The 15188-nt window shown below is 41.0% G+C and overlaps 1 protein-coding gene across 2 annotated transcripts in view; it reads left to right on the top strand.

Moving 5' to 3' along the window:
* The window catches only part of rspo3 (R-spondin 3), a 63074-nt gene that overhangs the window by 46448 nt on the left and 1438 nt on the right, over positions 1 to 15188 (top strand). The window contains exon 6 of one of the 2 annotated variants that reach the window (XM_034175345.1): positions 241 to 250. The exons of the other annotated variant lie outside the window; for it this stretch is intronic. Within the exon in view, the coding sequence (XP_034031236.1) occupies positions 241 to 250 (10 nt within the window). The remainder of the gene's footprint in view (positions 1 to 240; positions 251 to 15188) is intronic. 2 annotated transcript variants of the gene reach the window in all.

A 15188-nucleotide genomic window follows, 5' to 3' on the forward strand; every position in this document is an offset into this window, starting at 1 on the left:
TATACATCTCTGTGCCACTCCACCATGAAGCTGTGTCGCAGCTGATGCAATAGACAAACATTGCACTGTAGACAGTTTCTCGAATCAGCCTAGACATCTTCAGAGTTGTCATGGATGTCTTGGTGGCTTCCCTCACTTGTCGCCTCGCTGTACGTTCAGGTTTTGACAACTGCCTACTCCAGACAGATTTACCACAGTTTGTATTTCTTAATGATTGATGACATATTTAACTTGTCCAAGGCAAATCCAAGTATTTTGTGACTTGAAAATGTTCATGTATCCATCCCCTGACTTTTCTTGAATAAATAAAAAAAAATTAAAAAAACTGACTGTAAAAGTGATGATTTATATTAACAATAATGATAGTGTTTAGTTTGACCAATTACTTATGAATTGGGAAAGTGAAGGTGCTAATTATAAAAATGGATATAATTACCTCCGCCAACAAAGTTGCGCAGAGGTTATGCTTTCACCTGTTTGTTTTTTGTGAACAGCCTGGAACCCACAATTTTTAATTTATCATTGTGAAATTTTTAGGGCCCCTTCACACATAGTACAAATAAATACAACTCAGGGCGACTCACAGTGGAAAAGCTCGTATAAGCGAACCACAAAAACATCAAGCCAACAGGCAGGCATGCACGATGCTGCTGCGACATTTCACACACGTGGGAACACAGTGTGAGCATCTGATCAATGTGTAACCACATCACGCAGCTGCTGTAAAAATAAATAAAAAAAATACATGCCACCCATGGGATTTGAACCTGCATTTTCCAACAGCTGATTGCCAGCCAGAACTTTACTACTGAGCTACCATCACTGTCCTGTAAAAGGTGAGGGAAAATACCTGATATCAAGAATGACATGGACGTATTTAAAAAAAACACGCACACACACACACACACACACACACACACACACACACACACACCATATAAAAACTCCACATTTTATTGAATCCCTCTTATCAAGCGAACAATACAAGTATGATCTGTCTGTTCCTCTGTAGATGACCCATGGTCACAGATGAAATGAAATGACATGATTGAGAAGCAGGGCGTTCTTATCATGTTCACATCTGCTGGCGGCATGTCCAGCCAGCCCCGCGTGCGTGTCCTGCCAGACACACGTGTCTTGTGGACGGCATGCTGCAGAACAGACACCGCATCATGTGGAACAGAGCTCACGTGGGTGGTGTGACATTCAGATCACCCGCTGCGTGTTATGATCTGACGGTCCGGATCACCTGGGGCAGCCTGTCAATGTGCGTGCTGTGCGCATTCACTGCAGCCCATTGCAACAGCAATATATGTTTTTATGTATGTCCATGTGATGACAGCAAGCAGACACACACGCGTCACAGTGGGTAGTTGTTAGTTCATGTCCATCCAAACATGGTACATGTTCCCCAGCCGTGACGTCCAGAACCACAGATCTCCACAGCCACCTCTGCGGGCGGCCACGCTCCCTGTCAGCTCAACTCACACACCAACGTGTTACTGTCTGTTTGCAAAGTCACACTCATGGGGCACTTAGACAAATTTCACATCCAGCTTAACAGTGATCGTCTGCTGTTTGTTGTCATGTTAATAGTGTGAATGGCCACACATAGCGGGTGGTGTTAGATATTTGTGCATGTCAGCTGGAATTTGGCCGACACCTGCCGCGAGAGGGTTCAATGAGCTCTCACAGCGCACGCTCTGTCTTTCAGCGGCTGGTGTGTTCAAATAGTTGTTGCAACAGGTGTACAAGGCGCTGAAGGTAGCTACGAATTTACACATATTGCACACGAGTCCTGCTTCATGCGCACTTAATGCGCAATTCAACCAATTTTTGCACTATGTGTAAAGGGGCCCTTACAGAAGATTCATATCCTGATAGGCATGAACTGATTCCATTTTCAAGGTCATAGATCAAAGGTCAAAGTCAGGAAAAATCTTGGAAAACTGGAGAATTGCCTATCCTTTACCATTGAATGAGTTTTCAAAAATTCATAACTCTGCCACAAAATATTGAATTTCTTTCATATTCAAGAGAATTATGTAGGATTGTATCCTTTATCCGCTGACGACGTTTGATCTGGATTGGATCCAGATTTCACATTTTGTGGCCATTTAAGTTTAACATTGAAAACCCCATTTAAATTTTATTTTGCATTATATCTTAAGCAAATGTGCCCCAGTCTCTCTCATATTTACATATGATACATATATACATATATGTGATGCATAGATTTGTGATATGATACACAAATATACATATATTTTATTACAGAGATTAGAGCATGCCATAGGTATTAAAGGCACTGCGCTGCGGTGGTTTGAATCATATTTATCTAATAGATTACAATTTGTTCATGTAAATGGGGAATCTTCTTCACAGACTAAGGTTAATTATGGAGTTCCACAAGGTTCTGTGCTAGGACCAATTTTATTCACTTTATACATGCTTCCCTTAGGCAGTATTATTCGACAGCATTGCTTAAATTTTCATTGTTATGCAGATGATACTTAGCTTTATCTATCCATGAAGCCAGAGGACACACACCAATTAGCTAAACTGCAGGATTGTCTTACAGACATAAAGACATGGATGACCTCTAATTTCCTGCTTTTAAACTCAGATAAAACTGAAGTTATTGTACTTGGCCCCACAAATCTTAGAAACATGGTGTCTAACCAGATCCTTACTCTGGATGGCATTACCCTGACCTCTAGTAATACTGTGAGAAATCTTGGAGTCATTTTTGATCAGGATATGTGATTCAATGCGCATATTAAACAAATATGTAGGACTGCTTTTTTGCATTTGCGCAATATCTCTAAAATTAGAAAGGTCTTGTCTCAGAGTGATGCTGAAAAACTAATTCATGAATTTATTTCCTCTAGGCTGGACTATTGTAATTCATTATTATCAGGTTGTCCTAAACGTTCCCTGAAAAGCCCTCAGTTAATTCAAAATGCTGCAGCTAGAGTACTGACAGGGACTGGAAGGAGAGAGCATATCTCACCCATATTGGCCTCTCTTCATTGGCTTCCTGTTAATTCTAGAATAGAATTTAAAATTCTTCTTCTTACTTATAAGGTTTTGAATAATCAGGTCCCATCTTATCTTAGGGACCTCATAGTACCATATCACCCCAATAGAGCGCTTCGCTCTCAGACTGCAGGCTTACTTGTAGTTCCTAGGGTTTGTAAGAGTAGAATGGGAGGCAGAGCCTTCAGCTTTCAGGCTCCTCTCCTGTGGAACCAGCTCCCAATTCGGACCAGGGAGACAGACACCCTCTCTACTTTTAAGATTAGGCTTAAAACTTTCCTTTTTGCTAAAGCTTATAGTTAGGGCTGGATCAGGTGACCCTGAACCATCCCTTAGTTATGCTGCTATAGACTTAGACTGCTGGGGGGTTCCCATGATGCACTGTTTCTTTCTCTTTTTGCTCTGTATGCACCACTCTGCATTTAATCATTAGTGATTGATCTCTGCTCCCCTCCACAGCATGTCTTTTTCCTGGTTCTCTCCCTCAGCCCCAACCAGTCCCAGCAGAAGACTGCCCCTCCCTGAGCCTGGTTCTGCTGGAGGTTTCTTCCTGTTAAAAGGGAGTTTTTCCTTCCCACTGTCGCCAAGTGCTTGCTCACAGGGGGTCGTTTTGACAGTTGGGGTTTTTCTGTAATTATTGTATGGTTTTGCCTTGCAATATGAAGCGCCTTGGGGCAACTGTTTGTTGTGATTTGGTGCTATATAAATAAAATTGATTTGATTTGATTTGATATTTGAAAGTGAGGTGCAGACTGACACTCACTATCGCCTGACAAAATCTGATCTGGATCTGATCCGGATTGTGAATTTTGTGGACATTTGAATTTAATATTGAAAAGCCCATTTGGTGCACATTTTGCATTATATCTCGATCAAAAGTGCCTCAATCACTCTCATTTGTGACAATGAGGTGCAAACTGATACACTCAATGAATAGACTGTTTGATTCGCGTCTGATCCATATTGCAGTTTTAGCGGATATTTGATTTGATTTGATTTCTATTTTGTATTCAATTTTAGCTTATGAAAAGTCACTTCTAACAGGACTTTGACCTTGAAAATTCTTCCAAGGTAAAAATTTGTGGAATTGGAAACTTGCGTTGGCAGAGGGTTGCGCTCTATGAGAGCGCGGTACTTCCTTAATGGTAAAATCAATATTTTTATTAAACCCATTAAATTAAAGATATAGAAGCAAAATTAGACATATTATGTCACTGTGCAAATACTTATGGACATGAACGTATATATAGGAGCTTTTGTCTGCAGCTTATTTTTTGTGATTGATTTTTTTTTTTTTTTTTTTTTACATTTCGACTGAGTTGTCCTCAGAGTCACTCCCTCACTCATTCCGAGTCTCATTATTCATTAAAACCTGGCCTTTTGGAGCAGCCTAAATGTCTTTTGAACAGCTTCCAAAGCCTCCAAAGGTGTCACATTTGGGCTCCATTACCCGCCCGTCAGCACAGTTTACAAAAGCTCTCAGAAACGGTTCCAGTCGAGCACATGCAGGTTGGTCTGATAAACAGTCTCCTAACCATTACAGCGCCGGCGTGGATCAGGTTTCTCCTCCGGTGCGGCACAAGCGCAGGGGCTACAGTATGACTAATCCACTGAACTTGTAAATAGTTATGGTGTCAGGATAGAGAAAACAATGGGAGTGAAGGGGACTTCCTGTGTTTATAGAGCACGCAGGGCAGACCCCGTGTGAGTCACTGCACCAGATTACACCATCCATGCACCCTTCATCCCCGCTATCACCGTCTGACTCTGACTCGTTTATTGATTCTCGCTCTGCACTGACGGCGTGAGCGTGCATGTGCAGAAAGGGGCTGATCTTCCATGATTCCTTTGCTGCGCTTTTTAGTGCAGCAGGTAAGAGAATATTTAGAGCAGAATCATGCAAATGGTGATAAAAGCATCAGATTTGGCAAAAATACTCCTTAGACATTCCACTTTTGAAAAAAAAATGATTGGCCGCTTGACTTTTCAGTCGGCGGTCAGGTAGAGGTCGATTGAAGAATTACACAGGTGTCAAAATTAAAAGATGCTCCAATCATACTACATTATTTGCCTGATCATAAAGATTCCAAAAAAGTATAGTTTGGACTATCTGTGACTGAATTCTCTGGAGTTATGGGATAAAACAGTAAGAATGGTGACAAAGGTCAGTGTGTTTGTACAGGGGTCAAAAGTTAAAATTGCTCCAATTTGGTAACAAGTGATGCAAATTATTAGTTGACTTAATGGGGTTTTAAAAAGCATGTATCATGCTTAGTTATCATGTTACGGGTTAGCATATGTCACATGTCATAGAATCCAATGGACATTGACCTTGTTTGACTTTTCAAGACCAACCATTCAACACTGTCAGAACCATTCCATTTATTAATCATATTAACTCAACCAATAATTTGCATCACTTTTTACCAAAATTGGAGCAACTTTAACTTTTGACCCCTGTACAAACTGAAACTGACCTTTGTCACCATTCGTGCTGTTTTTATCCCATAACTCCAGAACATTCAGTCACAGACAGTCCAAACTATACCTTTTTGGAATGTTTATGATCAGGCAAATAATGTGGTATAGTTTTCAATTTGATTGGAGCATCTTTTCATTTTGATCCCTGTGTAATTCTTCAATTGACCCCTACCTGACTGCTGATTGAAAATTCAAGTGGAAAAGAGGAATGTCTAAGGAGTATTTGTGCTAAATTTGATGCTTTTATCACTATTTGCATGATTGTTTCAGTTATCTGCTGTACTATTTGGTCTTTGAGATCTTTGCACAAAGGCAGGCTGGCGTGTGAGTCTTGCAGAAGCCTTCTTTCTCCCTGCTGTGAGTTTGATTAATGGACAGACAGAGCGGGATCAGAGGGGGGTAAGGGGGTGAACGCAGCGCGGACACAGGGGTGAGATCTCTTTCCCTCCCTGCATCTGTGCCTCCTGCCTACTTCAGCAGTTTCACAATCCCCGACCAGCCGGCCAACCAGCCCAGCCGGTTAACCATCCCAGCGGGCCGTGCTGCCCCGTTCCACTCACACATGAGCGGGGCCTCTGCTCTCACTTGCAGGTCCTGTCTCCAATCTTCCTGGGCATGGATCTTGTTATTATCATTAATATAACTTGAGCTTGAGGGGCAATAAATCTCCAGCATTCCAAAACTCCTGGTGTTGTTTATGAGATGGTGTTGCAACAACAGATAAATTGGGGAGTTATTTAAAGGCTTTCTATTTTGGAAAAAGCCAGCTCAGGGTGGAGGAGTTTGCAACAGCTGAAAATGTGGCTGCATGGTGATGGAACACTGACATCTAGAGGTGAAACTGTAGTACTGAACTGTCGCACAATAAAGAAAAGCTTTAATCTTTAGATTTGTAAATCCAAATTCCACTGATTCCAGGAGCTTCTGTGCACATTGCTGACTTGACATGGATTAATTTCAGGTACTGGATGACCTGCAGCTTTGCCTGATCCACAAATGTCCCTCACACGAGAGGAGGTTTCCCAGAAGAGTCACAGTCTGGTGTGTGGCCACAAATAGCATCCAGACTTCAGATCATTCTGGTTTGGATTTGATCTTGGCCACTTTGCGAAGTACTCTGACGAGTCTCAAACGTGTTCCATAAGGACATCTTGAGAACACTTAGCTTAACCTCAGCTGAGGTTGTTTGTATGTCAACTGGGATTTTTGTGAAATATCATGTAGAAGTAGTTCTTGGGTCAACGGGGAAAAAAATATTAAATTTTGGTGCAGATCCTGGATTTGATTTTTAATCCTGATTACAAGAACAAAGGTCAGCAATCACAACAACATATCAGGATCATGGGTCAGCATTAAAGTTCGGTATTTAGATGACCAAATATGACCAGGATCAAAGTTGAGTGATCAGGATAAACCTTCATGATCACTCATCTTTGGTCCTGATGACATATCTGGATCAAAGTTCAGCAATTACATCTAGGTTCAGGAACATGATCAACAATGAGTGATCAGGATCAAAAGTCAGCAATCAAATCTAACGTCAAAAACATAGTCAAATCAAATCAAATCAATTTTATTTATATAGCGCCAAATCACAACAAACAGTTGCCCCAAGGCGCTTTATATTGTAAGGCAAGGCCATACAGTAATTACGGAAAAACCCCAACGGTCAAAACGACCCCCTGTGAGCAAGCACTTGGCGACAGTGGGAAGGAAAAACTCCCTTTTAACAGGAAGAAACCTCCAGCAGAACCAGGCTCAGGGAGGGGCAGTCTTCTGCTGGGACTGGTTGGGGCTGAGGGAGAGAACCAGGAAAAAGACATGCTGTGGAGGGGAGCAGAGATCAATCACTAATGATTAAATGCAGAATGGTGCATACAGAGCAAAAAGAGAAAGAAACACTCAGTGCATCATGGGAACCCCCCAGCAGTCTAAGTCTATAGCAGCATAACTAAGGGATGGTTCAGGGTCACCTGATCCAGCCCTAACTATAAGCTTTAGCAAAAAGGAAAGTTTTAAGCCTAATCTTAAAAGTAGAGAGGGTGTCTGCCTCCCTGATCTGAATTGGGAGCTGGTTCCACAGGAGAGGAGCCTGAAAGCTGAAGGCTCTGCCTCCCATTCTACTCTTACAAACCCTAGGAACTACAAGTAAGCCTGCAGTCTGAGAGCGAAGCGCTCTATTGGGGTGATATGGTACTATGAGGTCCCTAAGATAAGATGGGACCTGATTATTCAATCAGTTGATTATTCAACGGCTGGGTCCATTGGTCATGAGGGGAGGCGTCTCCTGGGGTTGATGGAATGGTCCTCTGGAAGGCGCTGGGTGTCCCCGTGGGTGACGTTGGATCCCAGAGGGACCTCGGCTGTGGTTATTACTCCTGGAGCTGGCGGGATGTCCTCTGGGGGGTGTTGGTCCCTACATGTCGTTGGGGGGGGGGGGTGTAGCAGTTTTATTTGCAAGCTTAAGTTTGGGTTTTTCTTTTCTCCCCTTCCCGGGGTTTGATGGAACGGTCCTCTGGGGGGGGGGGGGGGGGGGTGTTAGTGTTTTTATTTGTAGCTTAAGTTGGGTTGTTTTTCTTTTCTCCCCTTCCGGGGTTTGATGGAACGGGCCCTGGGGAGGTGGGGGTGTTTTGGTGTTTGTGTTGTCTTTTTTTGTTTTATGACTAATCAGACTGTGAACATGGTTGGACAAAGGCTGACCGCACAGGTTCAAGAACTCCTGGCCACACCTGTGCTAACTGACTGATAGAAACAAGGGCAAAGATGCAGCCAGAGGAGAAGACATCTACCGTTCTGTTAGATGAAGATTCTGTTGGAAGATGAATGCGGATACGGTTTCCAGCCATGGTCCCTGGAGGGGGGCGTTTCTCCTGGGCCAGGTTTGTGTGGTCGCCGGGAGGCTTCCCGTGAGGGTGGGGGTACTGTTGTATGGCTGGGGGGCCTGGCTGCCTTTTTGTTTCTGTCTTTTGTTTTTTTCCTTCCAGGTGGCTTGCATTTGGGACTGAGTGGCTGTGTAGCTGAGTTTATCAGGACCTCACCCTGATCACCTGAGGCTGATCACCTGCGGCTCGTCAGGACTCACAGCTGTGGTGCATCTACATGGATTGGAACATGGTGGCATTTAAGACTGGAGTACACAGTGTGTATTTGCCAGAGACTCGACCTTGTGACCAGACGGGTGAGATCGTCGTCTCGAGAGCCATCTCATCATCAGTGGATGCAGAGAATGTCCAGGTTTGATGCATGGTCTGTGAAAGAGGAGGGGGGTGAGGTCTCACGCTCGTCAGCACACTTCCTGAGGTACGTTAGATTTTGTGACTAACATTTATACAGTCAGTAAATATGGTGTCCCTCACACCTTTATTATACTGAGCTGTATGTAGTCGTTTAATCAGCTTCCACTGCTGTGGAGTTTTGTGAACTGGATGTTCCATGCCTGCAGGGTGGGAAGCTGATTAGTAATTAAGCCAGGAAGTGTTTGCTGTTTGTACACCTTTGAGCGTTCTCTCTGTGTGTTGAGTGTGGACTCACATAATGATTCCTTCTTTCACAGACTCGGTTTGTCGCGGCCACCTGGGGGGTGTCGGCGGGGTCCTTGGGTCCGAACCAGTTCTGGCTCCGGACCGTTAGCGCTACTGGGAGCGCACCGTAATCCACCACGCCAGACCGCGCACTTTTATATTTTTCATAGCACTGTTATGTTCATTAAACTCTGTTATCCTTTGTACCGTGCTCTGCTTATTTTATACTGGGTCCTTCAAACGCTGGTCGGTTCTCCGGGCTGCGTCGGACACATAACACTTTTCAGGGAACTTTTAGGACAACCTGATATAATGAATTTACAATAGTCCAGCCTAGAGGAAATAAATGCATGAATTAGTTTTTCAGCATCACTCTGAGGACAAGACCTTTCTGATTTTAGAGATATGCGCAAATGCAAAAAAAGCAGTCCTACATATTTGTTTAATATGCGCATGAATGACATATCCTGATCAAAAATGACTCCAAGATTTCTCACAGTATTACTAGAGGTCAGGGTAATGCCATCCAGAGTAAGGATCTGGTTAGACACCATGTTTCTAAGATTTGTGGGGCCAAGTACAATACCTTCAGTTTTATCTGAATTTAAAAGCAGGAAATTAGAGGTCATCCATGTCTTATGTCTGTAAGACAATCCTGCAGTTTAGCTAATTGGTGTGTGTCCTCTGGCTTCATGGATAGATAAAGCTGGGTATCATCTGCGTAACAATGAAAATTTAAGCAATGCTGTCTAATAATACTACCTAAGGGAAGCATGTATAAAGTGAACAAAATTGGTCCTAGCACAGAACCTTGTGGAACTCCATAATTAACTTTAGTCTGTGAAGAAGATTTCCCATTTACATGAACAAATTGTAATCTATTAGATAAATATGATTCAAACCACCACAGCACAGTGCCTTTAATACCTATGGCATGCTCTAATCTCTGTAATAAAATTTTATGGTCAACAGTATCAAAAGCAGCACTTCTGAGGTCTAACAGAACAAGCACAGAGATGAGTCCACTGTCTGAGGCCATAAGAAGATCATTTGTAACCTTCACTAATGCTGTTTCTGTACTATGATGAATTCTATAACCTGACTGAAACTCTTCAATAGGACCATTCCTCTGCAGATGATCAGTTAGCTGTTTTAACACTACCCTTCAAGAATTTTTGAGAGAAAAGGAAGGTTGGAGATTGGCCTATAATTAGCTAAGATAGCTGGGTCAAGTGATGGCTTTTTAAGTAATGGTTTAATTACTGCCACCTTAAAAGCCTGTGGTACATAGCCAACTAATAAAGATAGATTGATCATATTTAAGATCGAAGCATTAATTAATGGTAGGGCTTCCTTGAGTAGCCTGGTAGGAATGGGGTCTAATAGACATGTTGATGGTTTTGGATGAGTAACTACTGAAAATAACTCAGACAGAAACAATCAGAGAGAAAGAGTCTAACCAAATACTGGCATCACTGAAGCAGCCAAAGATAACGATACGTCTTTGGGATGGTTATGGAGTAATATTTTTTCTCTAATAGTTAAAATTTTATAGCAAAGAAAGTCATGAAGTCATTACTAGTTAAAGTTAAAGGAATACTCGGCTCAATAGAACTCTGACTCTTTGTCAGCCCTGGCTACAGTGCTGAAAGAAACCTGGGGTTTGTTCTTATTTTCTTCAATTAGTGATGAGTAGTAAGATGTCCCTAGCTTTACGAGGGCTTTTTTTATAGAGCAACAGACTCTTTTTCCAGGCTAAGTAAAGATCTTCTAAATTAGTGAGACGCCATTTCCCTCTCCAACCTACGGGTTATCTGCTTTAAGCTGCGAGTTTGTGAGTTATACCACGGAGTCAGGCACTTCTGATTTAAAGCTCTCTTTTTCAGAGGAGCTACAGCATCCAAAGTTGTCTTCAATGAGGATGTAAAACTATTGACGAGATACTCTATCTCACTTACAGAGTTTAGGTAGCTACTCTGCACTGTGTTGGTATATGGCATTAGAGAACATAAAGAAGGAATCATATCCTTAAACCTAGTTACAGCGCTTTCTAAAAGACTTCTACTGTAATGAAACTTATTCCCCACTGCTGGGTAGTCCATCAGAGTAAATGTAAATGTTATTAAGAAATGATCAGACAGAAGGGAGTTTTCAGGGAATACTGTTAAGTCTTCAATTTCCATACCATAAGTCAGAACAAGATCTAAGATATGATTAAAGTGGTGGGTGGACTCATTTACATTTTGAGCAAAGCCAATTGAGTCTAATAATAGATTAAATGCAGTGTTGAGGCTGTCATTCTCAGCATCTGTGTGGATGTTAAAATCGCCCACTATAATTATCTTATCTGAGCTAAGCACTAAGTCAGACAAAAGGTCTGAAAATTCACAGAGAAACTCACAGTAACGACCAGGTGGACAATAGATAATAACAAATAAAACTGGTTTTTGGGACTTCCAATTTGGATGGACAAGACTAAGAGTCAAGCTTTCAATGAATTAAAGCTCTGTCTGGGTTTTTGATTAATTAATAAGCTGGAATGGAAGATTGCTGCTAATCCTCCGCCCCGGCCCGTGCTACGAGCATTCTGGCAGTTAGTGTGACTCGGGGGTGTTGACTCATTTAAACTAACATATTCATCCTGCTGTAACCAGTTTCTGTAAGGCAGAATAAATCAATATGTTGATCAATTATTATATCATTTACTAACAGGGACTTAGAAGAGAGAGACCTAATGTTTAATAGACCACATTTAACTGTTTTAGTCTGTGATGCACTTGAAGGTGCTATATTATTTTTTCTGTTTGAATTTTTATGCTTAAATAGATTTTTACTGGTTATTGGTGGTCTGGGAGCAGGCACCGTCTCTACGGGGATGGGGTAATGAGGGATGGCAGGGGGAGAGACGCTGCAGAGAGGGGTGTAAGACTAACAACTCTGCTTCTGTCCCAACCCGGCTGTCACGGTTTGGAGGATTTAAGAAAACTGGACAGATTTCTAGACATGAAGCTGCTCCATCCAAAGTGGGATGGATGCCGTCTCTCCTAACAAGACCAGGTTTTCCCAGAAGCTTTGCCAATTATCTATGAAGCCCACCTCATTTTTGGACACCACTCAGACAGCCAGCAATTCAAGTAGATTGGACCTGATTATTCAAAAACCTATAAGTAAGAAGAAGAATTTTAAATTCTATTCTAGAATTACAGGAAGCCAATGAAGAGAGGCCAATAGGGGTGAGATATGCTCTCTCCTTCTAGTCCCTGTTAGCACTCTAGCTGCAGCATTTTGAATTAACTGAAGGCTTTTCAGGGAACTTTTAGGACAACCTGATAATAATGAATTACAGTAGTCCAGCCTAGAGGAAATAAATGCATGAATTAGTTTTTCAGCATCACTCTGAGACAAGACCTTTCTAATTTTAGAGATATTGCGTAAATGCAAAAAAGCAGTCCTACATATTTGTTTAATATGCGCATTGAATGACATATCCTGATCAAAAATGACTCCAAGAGTTCTCACAGTATTACTAGAGGTCAGGGTAATGCCATCCAGAGTAAGGATCTGGTTAGACACCATGTTTCTAAGATTTGTGGGGCCAAGTACAATAACTTCAGTTTTATCTGAGTTTAAAAGCAGGAAATTAGAGGTCATCCATGTCTTTATGTCTGTAAGACAATCCTGCAGTTTAGCTAATTGGTGTGTGTCCTCTGGCTTCATGGATAGATAAAGCTGTGTATCATCTGCGTAACAATGAAAATTTAAGCAATGCCATCTAATAATACTGCCTAAGGGAAACATGTATAAAGTGAATAAAATTGGTCCTAGCACAGAACCTTGTGGAAACTCCATAATTAACCTTAGTCTTGAAGAAGATTCCCCATTTACATGAACAATTGTAATCTATTAGATAAATATGATCAAACCACCTCAGCGCAGTGCCTTTAATACCTATGGCATGCTCTAATCTCTGTAATAAAATTTTATGGTCAACAGTATTAAAAGCAGCACTGAGGTCTAACAGAACAAGCACAGAGCACATAGTCAAAGACGAATGATCTGGATCAAAGGTCAATGATCAGGATAAAGTTTCAGGATCAAAGATGAGTGATTAGGATTACAACAAAGTTCAGCAATCACATCTAAAACATGATCAAATGTCAGTGATCAAAATTAAATTTCAGGATCAATGATCAGGATTAATGTTCAGACATCAGGTCAAAGATAAGTGATTTGGATCAAAATTCAATGATCAGGATACAATTTCAGGATCAAAGATGAGTGATCAGGATCAGTGTTCAACAATCAGATCAAATGACAGGAACATAATCAAAGATGAGTGATCAAGATCCAAAGTCAATGATCAGGATAAAATTTAAGGATCAAAGATGAGCAATCAGGATCAAATTCATCCATTGAGATCTAAGGTCATGAACATGATCAAAGATATCTTTATAGAATCAAAGAAGAGATCAAATGAATAACCTTGTCACAATGAAAAACAGATAAAAGGAAAATGAGACCATGTAAACATGGGACTGTTGAACTTGGCAGACTTTTGTGCTGTCTGAGTGCTCTTCCAGTTCCAAAATAAAGACTGAAAACATAAGACAACAGTGAAAGGATAACACACAAAAATAAAACACATGATCAAAAAATTAACTAGAGTGTCGCACTCATAGAGCACAAACCTCCGCCAACATGAGTTTCCAATTCCACAAAATTTTACCTTGGAAAAAATTTTTCCTGTTCGAAGTGACTTTTCATAAGCTAAATTAGATATGATCAAATGCTTTTTTTTTTTTTTTTTTTTTTTTTGTGGTGTTGTCAGACTTTTTTTTCAACTTTTTCAGTTTTTGATTTCTTTTTCAGATCATTTTCACAAAACATCATTTATCTCTGTTACGCACAATTTCTCATTGCTTTTTAGCACTTGGTTTCTGACTGAAATCTGGAAGACAAACAGGCATAAAATTGGAACCTCAATCCAATTTTGGTGGTGTAGGTAAATCCATAACAGAAAAATGAGAGTGACTGAGGCACATTTGATTGAGATATTGTGCAAAATGTACACCAAATGGGCTTTTCAATATTAAAATCAAATGTCCACAAAATCCACAATCCGGATGAGATTCGGATCAAACTTTGTCAGGTGATAGTGAGTGCCAGTCTGCACCTCACGTTCAAATATGAGAGTGACTGGGGCAAGTTTGATTAAGATATAATGAAAAATATACATTACATGGGGTTTTCAATGTTAATTTTAAATGGCCACAAAACCTGTAATCTGGATCAGATCTGGATCAAACATTGTCAGCCCATAAACTACTCCATCCTACATAAGGCTCTCAAATGTGAAAGAATTTCCAACTTTTTGGACAGTTCTGAATTTTTGAATATTCATTTCATGTTAAAGGATAGGGATTTTTCCAATATTTTTCCTGACTTTGTCCTTTGGACCTTGAAAATTGAATCAGTTCTTGTCTACCAAGATATGAATCTTCTGTAAAAATTCCATAAAGATATATGAAAAAGTGTAGGTTCCAGGCTGTTCAAAAACAGACAAACATAAAACATAACCTCCGCCAAGTCTCAGCTCAGTCAGGTTTAAAAGCCAAGGGAGCACAATAAGACACAAATGTAGCCACAGTTTGAACATGAAGTGTTAACTTCATGGCTTACTTCGGTGTACAATGATTTACAGTAAACAAACCGGAAGGAAATAAAACCTAGTCAGTGGCTAAGAGTAGTTTGTTCAAGGGCACCTTGGTAGATGTCATGAGGGTCGGGCCTGGACTTGTCTTTCAAGATAGACAAACAAACTGCAACAAAACTTTTTTTTGACAAGGTGCAAAGATCAATGAGGAGGATAAGAGATGAATGATCAGGATAGAAGATCATGTTCAGGATTCAGTGATACAGACCTGTGGTCAGAATCAAAGATGAGAAATCAGACATAAGTGTTCGCAATCATAGATCAAAGCTAAGTGATCAGAATCACAGGTCAGCAAGGATTTGGATCAACGATCACGTTCAGAGTTGAGCAATCTGGATTTATGGTCAGAATCAAAGATGAGTGATAACTATCAAGTGTCACCAACCCAGATTAAAGTTCCCTGAACAGGATCAAAGGTGAGCAAGCAAAGTCGA

The sequence above is a fragment of the Thalassophryne amazonica genome, chromosome 7 (assembly GCF_902500255.1).
Source record: "Thalassophryne amazonica chromosome 7, fThaAma1.1, whole genome shotgun sequence".
NCBI lineage: Eukaryota > Metazoa > Chordata > Actinopteri > Batrachoidiformes > Batrachoididae > Thalassophryne > Thalassophryne amazonica.